The sequence below is a fragment of the Alosa pseudoharengus genome, unplaced genomic scaffold (assembly GCF_046254945.1).
Source record: "Alosa pseudoharengus isolate Yale_2024_CS ecotype anadromous, Long Island Sound unplaced genomic scaffold, YU_APseudo_1.1 YU_APseudo_1.1_scf_23, whole genome shotgun sequence".
NCBI classification, from domain to species: Eukaryota; Metazoa; Chordata; class Actinopteri; order Clupeiformes; family Clupeidae; genus Alosa; species Alosa pseudoharengus.
The window spans coordinates 12509469-12524468 of NW_027468685.1; the positions used below are offsets into that span (position 1 = coordinate 12509469).

The window sequence follows — 15000 nt, forward strand, 5'->3', positions numbered from 1 at the left end:
GTGAATGTGTAAGTGTGTAAGCAATAGCAGAAAATGAAACACCCTAGCTAAGGCCCCTCAAAGTAGGTGTGTGTGTGTGTGTGTGTGTGTGTGTGTGTGTGTGTGTGTGTGTGTGTGTTACAGAAAAAATAAAACAAGTCACTGTAGCAACACTGTATTACGTCACATGGGTTGGGAGCTTTCCTGTGAAGAGGCTTAACTTTGAAAGGTCAGAATCACAGATGTGCCCAGTGTGTAAGGGTGTGTGTGTGTGTGTGTGTGTGTGTGAGAGAGAGAGAGAAAGTGTGTGTTGTGTATGAGAGAGAAAAAGAGATAGAGATAGAGAACAGTAAAAAAAAGAAAGACAGAAGAGGGAAACTTTATTCTTACATGAGATGAGATGTTTTTCTCTGATAAAAGACTGCAGAGTCAGAGTATTGTTTGGCTGACCGTTACTTGCTCTTGATACTTCTTTTTTCTATTTCCTTCCTTTCCCCCCCTCTCTCCTTTCTCCTCTCACTGATCCCTCATTCATGTCTCTACCTCTCTGGTCCTCACTCCTTATCCCACTGAGCAAACATGGGGAACAATGGAGAAATGTCTCTGATTTACAGCTTCTTGTATATATACAGTATATGGATGTGAGAGACAGCTTCAACCTACAGGTGCATCCTGCAGGCACACAATTTATGCAATTCATCAGACAGGCAAAGTCAGTCTCCCCTAACAACGGAATTAGCATCAGAGACGAAAGGCGGCTTCGGGAACAACAGCAGATCACTTCCTCTGATCAAGTCATCTCCTCACTTTAAACTTAGCCTTCAGTTCATTGGCTGGTGCTAGGCTAAGTCTTACTTTCGATCATCTTCTTATACAAAAAGCAATGGCTATTCTAGTCAAATATGGCACAGTACATGCTAAATGTGTACATTAATGCATATACTCCCCAAGTTGCTCAAGGTATACTGGCCCATGCAATCAGTAATTCACTTTGCATAAGTAAGTAAGTATCCTCAGAATATGGATCAATTTAACTGTATATATGAAGATTTTTTCATAAATATTTCTTTTACATTTTGTTTTCCAAATAATTTCCGTACAATTGTAATTGGGTATTGTTATTTGATTTATCTTCATCTCAATCAAAACAACACAACTGCAATTTGATTGAATTACCTGAAATACACAATCAAATAGCCTGACTTTTTAATGTTTTTAAAAACAGAGATATGGAACCAAGTTTTGGAACCAAGCTGTTCATATCAGCAATTGATTGACTTGACCCCTAAAATCATTTCAAAACACCATATGCACTATGCCACTGTTACACAATACAAAAGCTGTCAGTTAGCCGGTTGGAGAATTAGAGTACAAGGTGTAGGAGCATTTGTATGCTTTAGCGCCAGGTTTAACATCAACATACATGCCAAGTTCAGAGTGGAGACACGTTTCAATATTGAAGAGTTCTTCCGCATTGTTAAGGCCCAGTCATTAAAGGGTCCTCTCTCAGCGATGACACCAAACCGATGTGGCAGAGTTCAAGGGGTTCAAAAGCAGAAAACACATGTACCTCACCTCACTCGCTCTTCATTCAACACTTCATGTTTTATTTTTTAAATGTTTCTGGTTATGACAAAGCAAGTGCATTTGATAAAAGAATAAACCATTCCTTCAGCATTTGAGGCAACTTACAACATGTTTTATTGATTTTGTGTGTGCCAGTGTCTACACGTCTTCTCATTGGATGTTATGTTCATTTTTATGAATGGTCATAAACAAACCATTCAGCCTTTATAAATAGCATTATAGTTTGCAATGCGGAAGCTGCACTATTCTTATTATTAACCCAAGCATTGGAAAACATTAACACAAGGCCTCTTTAATGTCATGTGCTACATTTTTGATTTCCATCTTCTTTTTCTCCATGCATCCACCCCCCTTGTCCTTTCCTGCTCCTCTCCCACTGTAAACACATCAACTACTCTCTATTGTCCCTCTCCTGCCTGTCTTGTCATTCTTATTCAATGTGCTTGCTGCTGCTGCTGGAGGAGGTGGCAGCTGGTAGGCTGTTAAATCCAGACCACGGCACAACAGCGGCCCGACATCACTAAGGACTTCTCTAAACTTGACACTGTTAGTCAACTGTGTCTATTCAAAACCTGCAGATAAAACACTAATCAAATGCATGCTACTGTACAAACCACTAGAGCAAAAGGGTGAGCTGGAGAAAACAGAGAGAGCCCTCTAGTCTGAGGAGCGTTATTTCTAGTCGGCATCGATTTGTTAAACTCCTTCTTTTCCTCCTAACAAAGGTAATCAGGACTGTTGAAATGTAGTCTTTAGCGCAAAGCCCTAAGATTATCTCAGGTATTATGAGTACCTTCAACATTAAACACAGAATAATCCTCCATTCTCACTTGATGGAATCCCCCCTCCCCTCTCTGTATTGGCCTGTCTTTCTCTCCTGGTAGGCCAACCTTTCAGCCCTCCCAAAAGGGTTAGGTGACTAAATAGCACCCTGGGGCCTAAAACCTCTTTCTCTGTCCTTTCTCCACTCTCTCTCTTACACACACTCTCTCCTCCCCTGGACTTTCATTAGCAAGCCTCTTTAAGATGGAAATGGGGCACTAAGGGTGGTGTGTCAGGGATAGTGCCAAAGACTCCAATTAGGAAAGCCCCCACCACACACACACACAGGCTACACTTACACACACACACACACACACACAGCTCACTGTTTTCTGTGTGACACCAGGGCCGTTGTCTCAGTAGTCTATGAGTGATGAAATGTTCTTATCTAGCCATCTGCATTTTACAGGCGTGCGAGGTGCGTGTCGCTTTTTCCTGTGACTTCTTCGTTAGGATATTACTGTTCGGAGTGAGGGTCTTCCAAAGCCAGAGACCGCAGGTGTTACATGCCAAAACGATGATCCGATATTTAAGCTCATGTTACAGTGTGGTTGTGGAGATGCCCACATTGCCCAAGGCGTACGAGGACAGTTTGCACACAGCTTTACTAAGATCAAGAAATATTCATTCTAAGTTGACAAACAGTAAAACAAAGTGTAACTAACATGGCTTATGCCAATACTAGCATAATGCATATTATGACTGCTCCTTGTAACCTACCAAGCTTATAAATTAAAGTAATGGTTTCAGTGGCTGCGTTACACAAAATACTTTATGCTCAACTTTATGCTCAACACATGATGCATGATGAGTGTGAAAACTGATATGATCGACATTACCTGAAAAAGTCTTCCGAGTGATTATTCTGCAATAGTGGACTGATTCTGGATTCCTCTATCGTTTAACTGAAGGACTCCTGGAAGTGTTTGAAACTTTCAAACGCAGTATCCAAGTGCAAGTCAGAAGTAAGTCCAGGAATGTTTACAGTCTCGACCACCTCATGTTCAGTATCACTAACAAATCACCACAATTGACTGTACAAACCGCACGCGTAAATTCCAGAGCCAACATCCTACATCTGTTGCTCTTGCACTGATCTGTGGTGGACGTAAATGGCCACGCCTATTGGCTCAGATCACGCCTATATTTGCGGCTTTCAGGTGCTGATTAACATGCTAGCGTGGCACTGGCTGTTTCAACGTGAGTAGAAGGTCGTGTCACCCTGTAGCATGAAAAGAAAAGAACAGCTCGGAATCAAGAATAGAAGAGAGTGTTTGTGTTTTGGAGGTTGCCATGAGCGCGTTAGGCTCAAAGACATCAGTCATGATCGACTAAGTATTTCAAATAGAACGATGACAATATGTTTGCCAATCAGTCACAGAGTATGGCTCACAGATGATCATGTTTCCAAACAAATTATTTAATGGTTAAACATACAAATGACAAACCGCGTGCGTAAAGCAGTAGGCTAACATAGATTACATGTCCAACCAATGACATACATTACTAAAAACACTTTTACAAATACATAATAATACTTCAGTGTTGCTGTGAATAAAACAAACTGCACCGTGTTCCATTATCAGACAAATATAACACAATTATGCATATCTGAATCACCTGTGAAGGTGATGATACATGAGGCAACTTTTTGAGCAATGTTGCTGGGCAACCACAAAACCAGTTCCATTTATTCTGATTGGATAATCATGACAATTTGCCCACATATGATTAAAGTTCTCCAGAAAAGAAATGGATGCCCAATATCATTGGGAACGTCCCAGAACTACAATAATGGGTACATTTCTCAGCAACATTGATCAAAAAGTTGCCCCATGTATCATCAGCTTAAAAGTTTCACCATTCCTATCCTGTGAAAAGTTCCGTTTTCCTTCCCGTAGAAAAAAGAAAGCAAGTGTCAAAACTGCAGTTGTCAGAATATCAAAATAGCCGTTTTGGAGGAATTATTTGCCATTCATATGCAATAAATAGCCTGGGAGAACCCAGACGAACCTGTTAGCAAAGTGGTCTGGTGTTAACCAGGCTATGCAAGAAATGCAATATTTTGCAGATGATAATAAAATAAAATAAAATACTACATTGGACTACATAGTACTGCACTTTCCTGTAGAAATGCAATATGTTGGCCATGTGTGCAGAACAGTACTTAAAACTGCAGTTGTTTTTTTGTAATGGGTTAGTTCACTGTCATAACACAATATAATCTAACATTAACATGCAACCTTTTGCTGTCTCAAAAACATGCTGTATCAATCACCTTTCATATCAGACAACAACTACATGACTAAACATTACAGTGATGCTTATGGCACACAACCTGACAAGACATAAAATGAATATCATGGTGCAGCTATTACTAATACCCTTCCAAATGGAAGTGATCCCAAATCTGATAGGAAGACGTAAAATTCCTGTTCAAATCTAGATGAAATGGCTATCCTATGAGAAATCAGCTTTGTTTCTCTGCCCCTCTCTTACTCAGGAGAAGAGTAGCTTGTGGTGCAGTCAGTGTAAACAGTGCAAACAACACAACATTTTTTTTTTTTTTTTTAAAAGCCATACTGCTAGTACAGCAAGAACCTGCTAAGAGATCCTGACATAAACTGAAAAAGATAAAAACCTATGATGTTATAACAATTCAATGTATGTAGTTATATGTCTCCGGATTTTTCCGGCATATTCATGCCGCTGTCCATGTTCTGCAAATTAAGCACATAATCTTTACAATGTACATGGTGATCAGAATTAACTGTTGGCTATCAAATCATTCTGTGTTACAAATGTTACAACTGTGATGAAAATAAACTTTAGAGCTGAGGATAACTGACCATACACCTTCAGCCAGACCTCAGCACGGGTGGGATACAGTACGTCCAGTAACGTAAGCATGCATACACTGCACATGACAAGCATGTTTATCCAGTGAGGGCACAGGGTTAAAGCCAAAAGCGTGCATGGGGTAAAAATCCACCCCATTCCAGAGCTACCATTCTGTATCAAAAGTTTCAACTCAAGTGTGCTATCTTCCACTAAGAGACAGTGTGCCAGCGTGCAACTCAAGAGGCTTTTCCAAAGAAACGTCTTCACAGTGAGTACTTAGATTCCTCCAGCCTCCTCGCTCCTCTCTTCTCTTCATTGAACTGCTCTTTGCTATAGTCTCTGTTCACAGGGGTGTAGTGACACTATCCTTCACTTTCCCACTGACACACTGAGTAGTCCAGAATTCTTCATTCTGCTATCCCTTCAAATCTCCCACTACATTTCCCCATGAAAAGCACATATGCATATTTATACAACAGACTGCACTGACAGCTGAGGTTTGCATGCTATACACATGCATTGAACACTGTGCAGTTATGAATTTGAAGCAGTTGTCTACGTAGATTCAAAAGTATTCAGGAACTATAGCGACTGTCCTTAAAAAATGGACATCCATTAGTTTTTCCTCTTCAGGAGAGATTTATCGAGGTCAGGCTGTTCTGTGAGGAACTTGCTCACATCTGTTGGACTGTTGCCTTTATGAAAAGAGACCGCTGTTCAGACTGTACTGGAAGAGTCGACTAGGAAGCTATAATCTTCTTAAAATATGCTAACGCATCAAATTTAACTGTGGTGTTAGTGGCTAAAAGCAAAGAACAAGTGTTTTGCGACAGAGAAAAATGTGTTTTACTGATATGTATTATTAGCTTGGAGAGAAAGTTCATCACATCTCCCAGTTAGGCTTCATCTTGCTGAACTGTTGTCGGCGGGCACTCTGTACTGGTAGAGTCCGCCCAGTTGGAGAATGGAGGTACCTCCAGGTACCGGGCTGTGTTCCTCTCGCTCCACCTACTGGTCAGGATGTCTGGTGCGGTCGAGCCTGCCCCCCTCTGGTGGTTTTAGGAACTGCTGCTGAGTCTGCGACGGAGGAGTGAGGCAGGTTTGGTTTCGGTGTCCTCTTGGTCACTCTCACACTGTCTCTGAAGGGGAACAGAAACACACAGTTACAATCATGTTTGTCTCTTATCTCCAGATAGGACCTATTTTCAAGTGAACTGAAACTTACCTGGAACATGATTTCAGTTGGACTGAGTGACATAGATGGAAGTCTAGTTGAGCACTTTCACATCTAAAATATCTCTCCACAGAATAATCTCCTCATCTTCAACAGTTGCCCTCAACATTTAAACACACTCAAAATAAGTACATACCATCTCAATATCTTTTAATCTGTTTATGTGGATTCATTTTTTGTAATGTAATGTAGATGTGCACAAAAAACTCTCCGCCGAAACCCTTCATTACAGTTTTTGGATGAATGAAAACAATAGAACTTGTTTGAAAGACAGTTATGGTTACAGAATGATTAGAGGTCAGTGAACCCCTAAAGGGGTTATAGAGTGCAGTGTGAAACACGAGTGTTCCAAGTGAATGCAAAAAAATAAATACATATTTGGGTGTGAATAGGAGAAGTCTAAAAGTGTTACTAGATGAGTTGCTAAGTGAGAGTGTGTGTTTGGGTGGGGAGTTCTCACCATCTCTTGCTCCTGCAAGGCGCTAGTCTTGCAATGTAGCTGCAGACGACAAAGCCGGTTGCACGCAGACACCATGTTATAAGACATCTACGGGAGTACAGAGAAAAGGAATGAGGAGAGGAATGATAGAGAGAGTGAATGAGGAGAGGAGTGATAGAGAGAGTGAATGAGGAGAGGATAGAGAGAGTGAATGAGGAGAGGAGTGATAGAGAGAGTGAATGAGGAGAGGATAGAGAGAGTGAATGAGGAGAGGAGTGATAGAGAGAGTGAATGAGGAGAGGAGTAAAAGAGAGAGTGAATGAGGAGTGAAAGAGAGTGAATGAGGAGGAGTGAAAGAGAGAGTGAATGAGGAGAGGAGTGAAAGAGAGAGTGAATGAGGAGAGGAGTGAAAGAGAGAGTGAATGAGGAGAGGAGTGATAGAGAGAGTGAATGAGGAGAGGAGTAAAAGAGAGAGTGAATGAGGAGTGAAAGAGAGTGAATGAGGAGGAGTGAAAGAGAGAGTGAATGAGGAGAGGAGTGAAAGAGTGAATGAGGAGGAGTGAAAGAGAGAGTGAATGAGGAGATGAGTGAAAGAGAGAGTGAATGAGGAGGAGTGAAAGAGAGAGTGAATAAGGAGATGAGATAAAGAGAGAGTGAATAAGGAGAGCAAGAAAGGGTGAGAAGAGAAAGGACTTGAACGCACATGTGAAGACAGAGTAAGGAGAGCGACAACAGAGTGATCATTTCATTAAACATTTGCAAAGATTTGCACCCAGTTTGTAGCCCGGAGATTCCAGACCTTGGTAATCTAGAACGATTAAGGGTCTGGCCACAAATAATATAATGGCTCAACTCGAGGGGCGGCACCAAGCGTGCATTTGAAAATCTCACTGCACGCAATTGGATAAGACTATGCAACGACCAATGTTTACTGACTGAGTCCGGACTTTGACGCAATTGGATAACACGCCTTTGCCCCACCTATATCAGATACACCGATGTAATTGGCTCATTAGTCATTGCCAGAGTATCTCGCAGAGACAATTCAAAAAGTGATTGGGGGCTGACTAGTGTAGTGTAATACAACGAACAACCACAAGATGGCTCTCTCTGACTGTGAGCCTGTTGGATAAGGATGAGTCATCTCTGCAGAGGGAACACAAACAGACCCTGTGTGAAAGTGGAGTTGCTCTCTAGAGAGTCCTTCTTCTGGTCTCTCAAGAGTTGTCTTATGTTTAAAACCATACATGGCGAAAATATCTGGTTAGCCATATCAACCAGAGGAATGTTTAAAACAAGAGATTAGAACATTTTAACTGATCCCAATAGCAATAGCTGAGAAATATATAAATACAAACTCATATATCTGACTCACACCCCACGTAACGTACTGCGGAGGTGTGCACGAATACAAACACATAAAGACGAACACATGTTCCCATGTATGTAATAATAAACATAGTACAAGCAAATACACACACCTTCCACTTCCTCTTGGCATTGAATTTCTTAAAATTCTTCATGTTGATGGAGGAACGGTTCCGCTTGGCAATTTGTGTCCTGGTCAGAGGCTGAGACACCAGGAACAGGGGGGGTGGAAACAGGTAAAACAAGTTAGACATGTCCTAGTGTACCACAATTCCTTTAATGATTATTTCCTCAAACAAGTAAAAACAAACATACACATAAAAACACACACACACACACACACACAGACATATACTTGTGTTCCCACACCACTGACATGCCAGCCACACACATAAAGCATTTTTAAAGGAACCGTATGTAAGAAATGTATTTCAATTAATCATAAAATGGCCCTGGTATGTTACTAGACATTAAGAAATCATGTTCATTTCAAATACTTATATCACTGACAACAGCAGTCCGGCCAGGATATCGTCATTTTAAAAAGTGAAGTTGCAGCCCCCAACTGATGTTGATGTTGTGTTTTGTCATGTCATGTTGTGTTTTGGCCTGATGCGCCACCCTCCACCTTTGTACTAATCACAAAAAGTCAGTAGTGTTTCGGCATCTGGGCAGTCAGGGGAGAGGGGGAGGGGATACACCACTCTTCAGTAATTTGAAAGTGATTGCAGTACCAGTTTTGGCCACAATCTTACATATGGTTCCTTTAATATACTCACAGCATCTCAAATTCATTATACAGTATTACCCATAATGCCTTACCTTAATCCATGGGTGACGTAGACAATCTTCAGCTGTCATCCTTTCCCTGCAAAAATACACAATGCATTACAGAGATATATAGGTAGACAAAGATATAAGAATAACAAAACAGAGATAATATACTAACCAGCTTATCAAACAATGACGTTTGTCTGTGTGTGTGTGTGTGTGTGTGATAGATAGATAGATAGATAGATAGATAGATAGATAGATATATTTTATTGCCAACCAACAATGTTGGTGGTAACTGTTTACAGAAAGTAGCTCAAGCCAAATAGGGAGAAAAGAAAGAAAAACTAAGCAGAATAAAATAATGTTAAATAAATAAATAAATAAATAGTTCAGATCAGTTCTGTCTTCAGTAGTCTAAAGTGTCTGTAGTGTCTTCCAAAGGTTGTGATGAACCGTGTGTGTGTGAGTGAAAAAAACAACAACATTTTAATATTTTTAAGGAACACTAAGCTAAAACTCTATCCACTTTTTACAGTGTTTGTTCCTCCTCATTTACACAGATATCACAATGTATCATCAATGAATCTGTATTTCGTATTGCAGAATCACTGTATTGTGATATTCTTGTCATCATCATATCATAATTGTGTTTCTAAAAGCCCAGAGGAGGCCTTACTTCTGATCCTTCACCAGGAGCTTCTGGATGAAGTCTTTGGCCATGGCGCTGGTCTGACTGAAGTGCTGGTCGTCAAACTCGTAGACCATCCCTACGATGTTGTGTAACGTCTCCTCATCAGTGTACCCTTGGAAGGGGGAGAGACCACTCAGTCTGAAAAATAGGAGGGGTTGTTTTTTGTACAAACCTTTTGCCATACTGTAGTGTTTAGGTGCTATAGAGTAGCAGCATCCATGTGTCCAAATGATTGTCATTTTAGTTTGTTTAGCCACACTAGTGATTGAACATTAGTGAGTGACACATGTCATGTAAGAACAGTGAACTCTGTGCCTTTAGTTTGGGCATACACTGTGACTAACTTCATAATTTGACTAGTTCATGCAGTTTACGAGTAAGCAGGGGCTTCTCATTGTTTGTGTTGAACAGAGTTTATCTGTTTTATTCAGTCATAAACGTATTGCAATTTCTTTTGCTATTTGCTGAATGACAAATGATGACCCCTACTTCATGAGCTTACACAACATTCAGTTTATTATGTGTAATTGTATCTATGTGTATCAACATAATCCTCTCAAAATCTCCACACGAAATTGAACTTACACATGTGTGCACACAAATTAAGCACACTACTCATACACTGAGTAGCATCAATCTACTATGAGCTATGTGTGTAAAGCTGCACTTACATGACCTTTTACATTCTCTGTTTTATATTCACCTTTGTGTTATTCCACTGAAGATAACAAAACAAACGTATATACACGTTTGCATGGGAGGGGCATGGTTGGATAACTCTATTTGCCCACCGCTACCTTGGAAACTAGCCTTAGAAAGACACACCCTAATGGCAATGTTTACAAACTAAAAAACCCATCCTCCAACTGGGAAGGCATTTTAATAAAGCTAAATGACAATGCAGAGGACTCTTCCAACCAGGAAAACAATAGCAGAAATAAATAATACTGTAAACCATATCTTGAATCAACATCACTCATGAAAACAGGAAACAACGTTTCCTCAGTGGGGAACAGGAACCCGTCCCTCGGTGAGATCCTCCCATAGGGCGCTGACCCAAATGGAGTGATAGTGGGGTCTCTTTGAGTCGGATAGTTTAAAATGGATTCCCCCAAGTGAGTCATGTGCTGCATGGACAGCAGAGAAAAAGAACGCTTGCCCAGCTGAGCTCAAACGCACACATATATATATATATATCATACACACACACACACACATACACACACACACACACACACAGAGAGAGAGAGAGAGAGAAAGAGAGAGAGAGAGGAGGGAGACTTACAGAATGAAAGTGATGACGCCCATGCTCCTGAAAAACAAACAGAGAGCAAATAACTGATACATTTCCACAGAACCACACATGACGTAAAACATACAGAGACAGATTCCCTGCAGCGCCTGATGGATGCGCTTAGCAACATGCTGGAGAAAAACATATCAAGCTGTTCAGCTACAGGCCTTTTTCATGCTGGAGCAGTGGGGAAAACAGACCAGCCAGTTACTCTCTACGGTACATCATTTAAGCCATCACCACATTTATACATACATAAATCAAAACATTCATGCATGTCTGATACTGTGCGGAAAGAATATGATGGTTTAACCGAAATTATTTGGTTTATCCACGTTGTCTGACACAGATATATGCGGTAGTGTAAACTTAAAATGAGCACATTAATGCAAATGTATTCACTGACATGCAAATACTTTCACACACACAAAACTGCTTCAGGATTGTTGATCAAGTCGGAACATGTCTGCATCATAGCTGCAAGGCAAACACTCAAGGGAAAGGCATCCATGTGTGAGTCACTCTCTACATTTGGGCATTTGTGTATGTGTGAGCGTGTGCGTGCGTGTGTGTGTGTGTACGTGCATGCACACACACGTTTGTGATCGTGTTTATGTGGTACAGTACTCACCACATATCGGCCGCTGTGCCCAGTGGCTCGTAGTTAATGACCTCAGGAGCTGAGAGAGCAAAGAGAGTGAGAAAAAAAAATGAGAGAGAGAGAGAAAATAAGGTTCACGGTTCCGCAAACAGTAATGTAAGAAGAACACAACGAGCCGAGGGGGAATTCTTAAAAAAAATAAAAAAATAAATAAAACCAGAACGTCGCACAGATAGGACCTAACAATGCAAGTCTTTATGGATTTAATTTATTCTAGGTCTCAGATAGAAAAAGGGTGGTGATGGCATTAAACCAAATCACTATAGCTGCTATGCGGTCAGCCTAGCCTATTGTAAAGGTTGTTAGTAACAGCTAAATGAACAACAATAATGTATAGCTCTGACAATGGAAGTGCAGTTAACATGCTGTTGAAATGATGTTTACCAATGTAACGGTGTAGTTCTGCTATCGACTTGTAATACAGGCAGTTCAGAATGCAATGCAGTGCAATTGATTCTGGGATAAATGCCAGTTTATTTTGGCTGTTAGTTTTGGTGTGTGTGTGTGTGTGTGTGTCTGTGTGTGTGTGTGTGTGTGTGTTTGTGTGTTTGTGTGTGCATTAAAATGTGTGTAATGGGAAAGGGCTAGTGTGTCAGTGTGCAGCGTGAGATTGGGTACCACTCTGGTGCACTCATTGTGCCCAGATACACCAGACAAAATTGTAAACTGGATTTGAAAAACAAAATGCTTTCAGACTTTTGAAACAGAAAGAAGTGTGTAACAAAGAGTTGTAAAAGACTTGTGAATCAGACTCATTCCTGTATATGTACTGTACATGCTGTGTATTTCCTATGTTCATTTATTTATTCATTTTGTACACATTTGTATCAACTGTCTATAAATTCTGTAGTTTTAAGTTCAGAATTGAGTGGAGGACTTTCTAGACACCTCTGCTTACTTCCAGGTGTGATTGACTCTTTGTCTATAGATACTAGGTTTGCAGGAATGGAGGGCTTTTACACCTTCCCATTCCCATTGTGGCTTAGCTGCTCCAAACTCTAGATCTATTAGCATAACATTTGGCCAGGTGCAAGGCGGGGTCCTTTTGAAACCATCCTGGTGGACCTGCCCGTGTGACCTGTACATATTACATTTTCATACAGAGTTAGAACAAGGTCACACCCCCCATTGTTTGTAACATACTTAAGTTCAGAATATTCCCTGTTTTTGTTAGAGATACTGGTTAATCCCTTTGGGAGAAACTTGTCTCTTTCCTTTGATGCACATCAATGAAAGAATAAAGCCTGTTTCTTGATTGACCATCATCCAGACTGAGTTTCCTACTGACAGTATACTACTACTGCTTCTAAACACCTCTGTTCTAAATATTATTAAGTGATCATAGTAATTCTGTACAGTGTTTCCCGCAAAATTGAATTCCATTTGTGGTGGTTGGTTTGCAGAATTAACTTGAATACAACAGTTTTTAACAAATTAGCACAGCGTAGTTATGATGCTAACCAGATTTAAGCACAATTTAGTACAACCTGGAAAATCATTGTGTGGTGGTCAGTGTTGATAATGTGGTGGGCCGCCACAAATAAGTCAATGTATGGGAAACACTGCTGTATGAAATCACTGAATGAGTCATCCTTGACAGTGAGACTTGGCCCTCTGTGAGAATTAAATAAACAATGACAAATACATAAAGAGGAAGAAGGAGAAGCTTTAAATATCTGTGATAATCTTATAGTGTTGATCCTCTTCCTGTGGCTGCACAGTAAAATGAGTAGAGTTCAACAAAAACATAAAAACGCAAAGTCAACAGTACGTTACTCATCTCTGCTGTAAGTGTGTGGGAATCACAAGCCTGTTTTAGTTATTATTTATCTATTGGGTGCTTGCTGTACACAGACAAAGCGGGAAATCAAGTCAAGTCAAGTCAAAGTTTATTATCCCACAGGGGGAAATTAAGTTGCAGCCAGGTATCAAGACACACAACCATGTAAGTAGATTCAATGTGTGATTTCGTCTGATGTCATAAGAGGCTTAATCAGCAGAGCCTCTATGATTTCCATGCTGATATGAATTATTTGTGAATATCTAGATATACTTTGAATACTTTTGAAAACAGGCCATCGGTTCATTGTAGGGCATATCAGTAGATTATTCAACAGAAAGCAAGGCTCTGCAAGGATTTGAACTTGCACTTTACTTACTTGCTGCTCAATTATATGACGTTGTATACTGCTGTGACTACTGCTGGACTGGTGTTTAACTAGGCATTCCATTATTTATTCTATTTATTACATTTTTAGGTTTATTTAAATTATTTTATTACATAGGATTACTTAAATGTTATGTATGCTGCTGGTTCTGAGTAACACATTTTGTTCTTTCATGTGTGTAACATGTGTTGTATGACAATAAACTAAACTGAACTGAACTAAACTGAACTGCTTTATGTCATATAACTGAGTCTTACACACGGAAGTAAAAAGTGGATGACTCATGATGAAACCAGCTTTGTAAAATACCCCTCAGGGCTACCTGAGTAGTCTAACAAAAAGCATTGAAGATCACTTTGAGATCGCAAATTGAGAAAACATGAAAACATCTCAATTTGGTTTCATTCAGCATTGCTGAGTAATAACTTTATAGTGTTTATAATATATAATGTAATGGTTATAATATGCACATTGGTATCTAGGCTTTCCAAAAGGCTCATATGGCGATAGCCGCTATTGGATTTGATCAGCAGTCATTTCTAATCAATTAACAGTGAGTCTCGTGGTCCACTCCTTTCATTTCCCTCTCAACCCAAATTGCAGAGTCATTTCCTACCCTTACTGTCTCCATGGAAACCAATAGACCTTTCCTTTTTTTTTTGGCAAGCCACAAGCACAAAGACAAACTTGTACATGCACATACACACACGCACACGCACACGCACGCACACGCACGCACACACACACACACACACACACACACACACACACACACACACACACACACACACACAGGCAAAACTCATTTTGACATCGTTGTCTGAAGAAGGTGATGTGTTGGTGACTGGACAGCACCACTTACCTATATACTGGGGGGTGCCTCCCTGGCTCCTGTACTCCTCCCCTTGGATGAAGCGGTGGGCCATGCCAAAGTCTATGATCTTGACATCTGGATTGGGCAGGGTATTGCTCGACAGCATGACGTTCTCTGGCTAAGACATATGAGGACACACACACACACACCACTATGAATGAATAACAATGAACCAAAAACTGATGTCTACATAACATACTACTGTATGTGTAACAAGACAAACTAGACAAAGTAATCAGTACTACATTATACTATAATTAATAAATAA

General features: G+C 40.3%; 1 protein-coding gene across 3 annotated transcripts in view; it reads right to left on the reverse strand.

Moving 5' to 3' along the window:
* Positions 1–3787: 3787 nt before the first annotated feature.
* Positions 3788–15000, reverse strand: part of LOC143140574 (death-associated protein kinase 2) — a 33473-nt gene continuing 22260 nt past the window's right edge. For all 3 annotated transcript variants that reach the window (XM_076301580.1, XM_076301578.1, XM_076301579.1), the window contains exons 5-12: positions 14721–14850; positions 11661–11709; positions 11021–11047; positions 9721–9873; positions 9093–9138; positions 8384–8473; positions 6924–7010; positions 3788–6368 (exon numbers count right to left, since the gene is read on the reverse strand). In XM_076301580.1, coding sequence (XP_076157695.1) covers positions 6288–6368; positions 6924–7010; positions 8384–8473; positions 9093–9138; positions 9721–9873; positions 11021–11047; positions 11661–11709; positions 14721–14850 — 663 coding nt within the window. In that variant the 3' untranslated portion in view covers positions 3788–6287. The remainder of the gene's footprint in view (positions 6369–6923; positions 7011–8383; positions 8474–9092; positions 9139–9720; positions 9874–11020; positions 11048–11660; positions 11710–14720; positions 14851–15000) is intronic.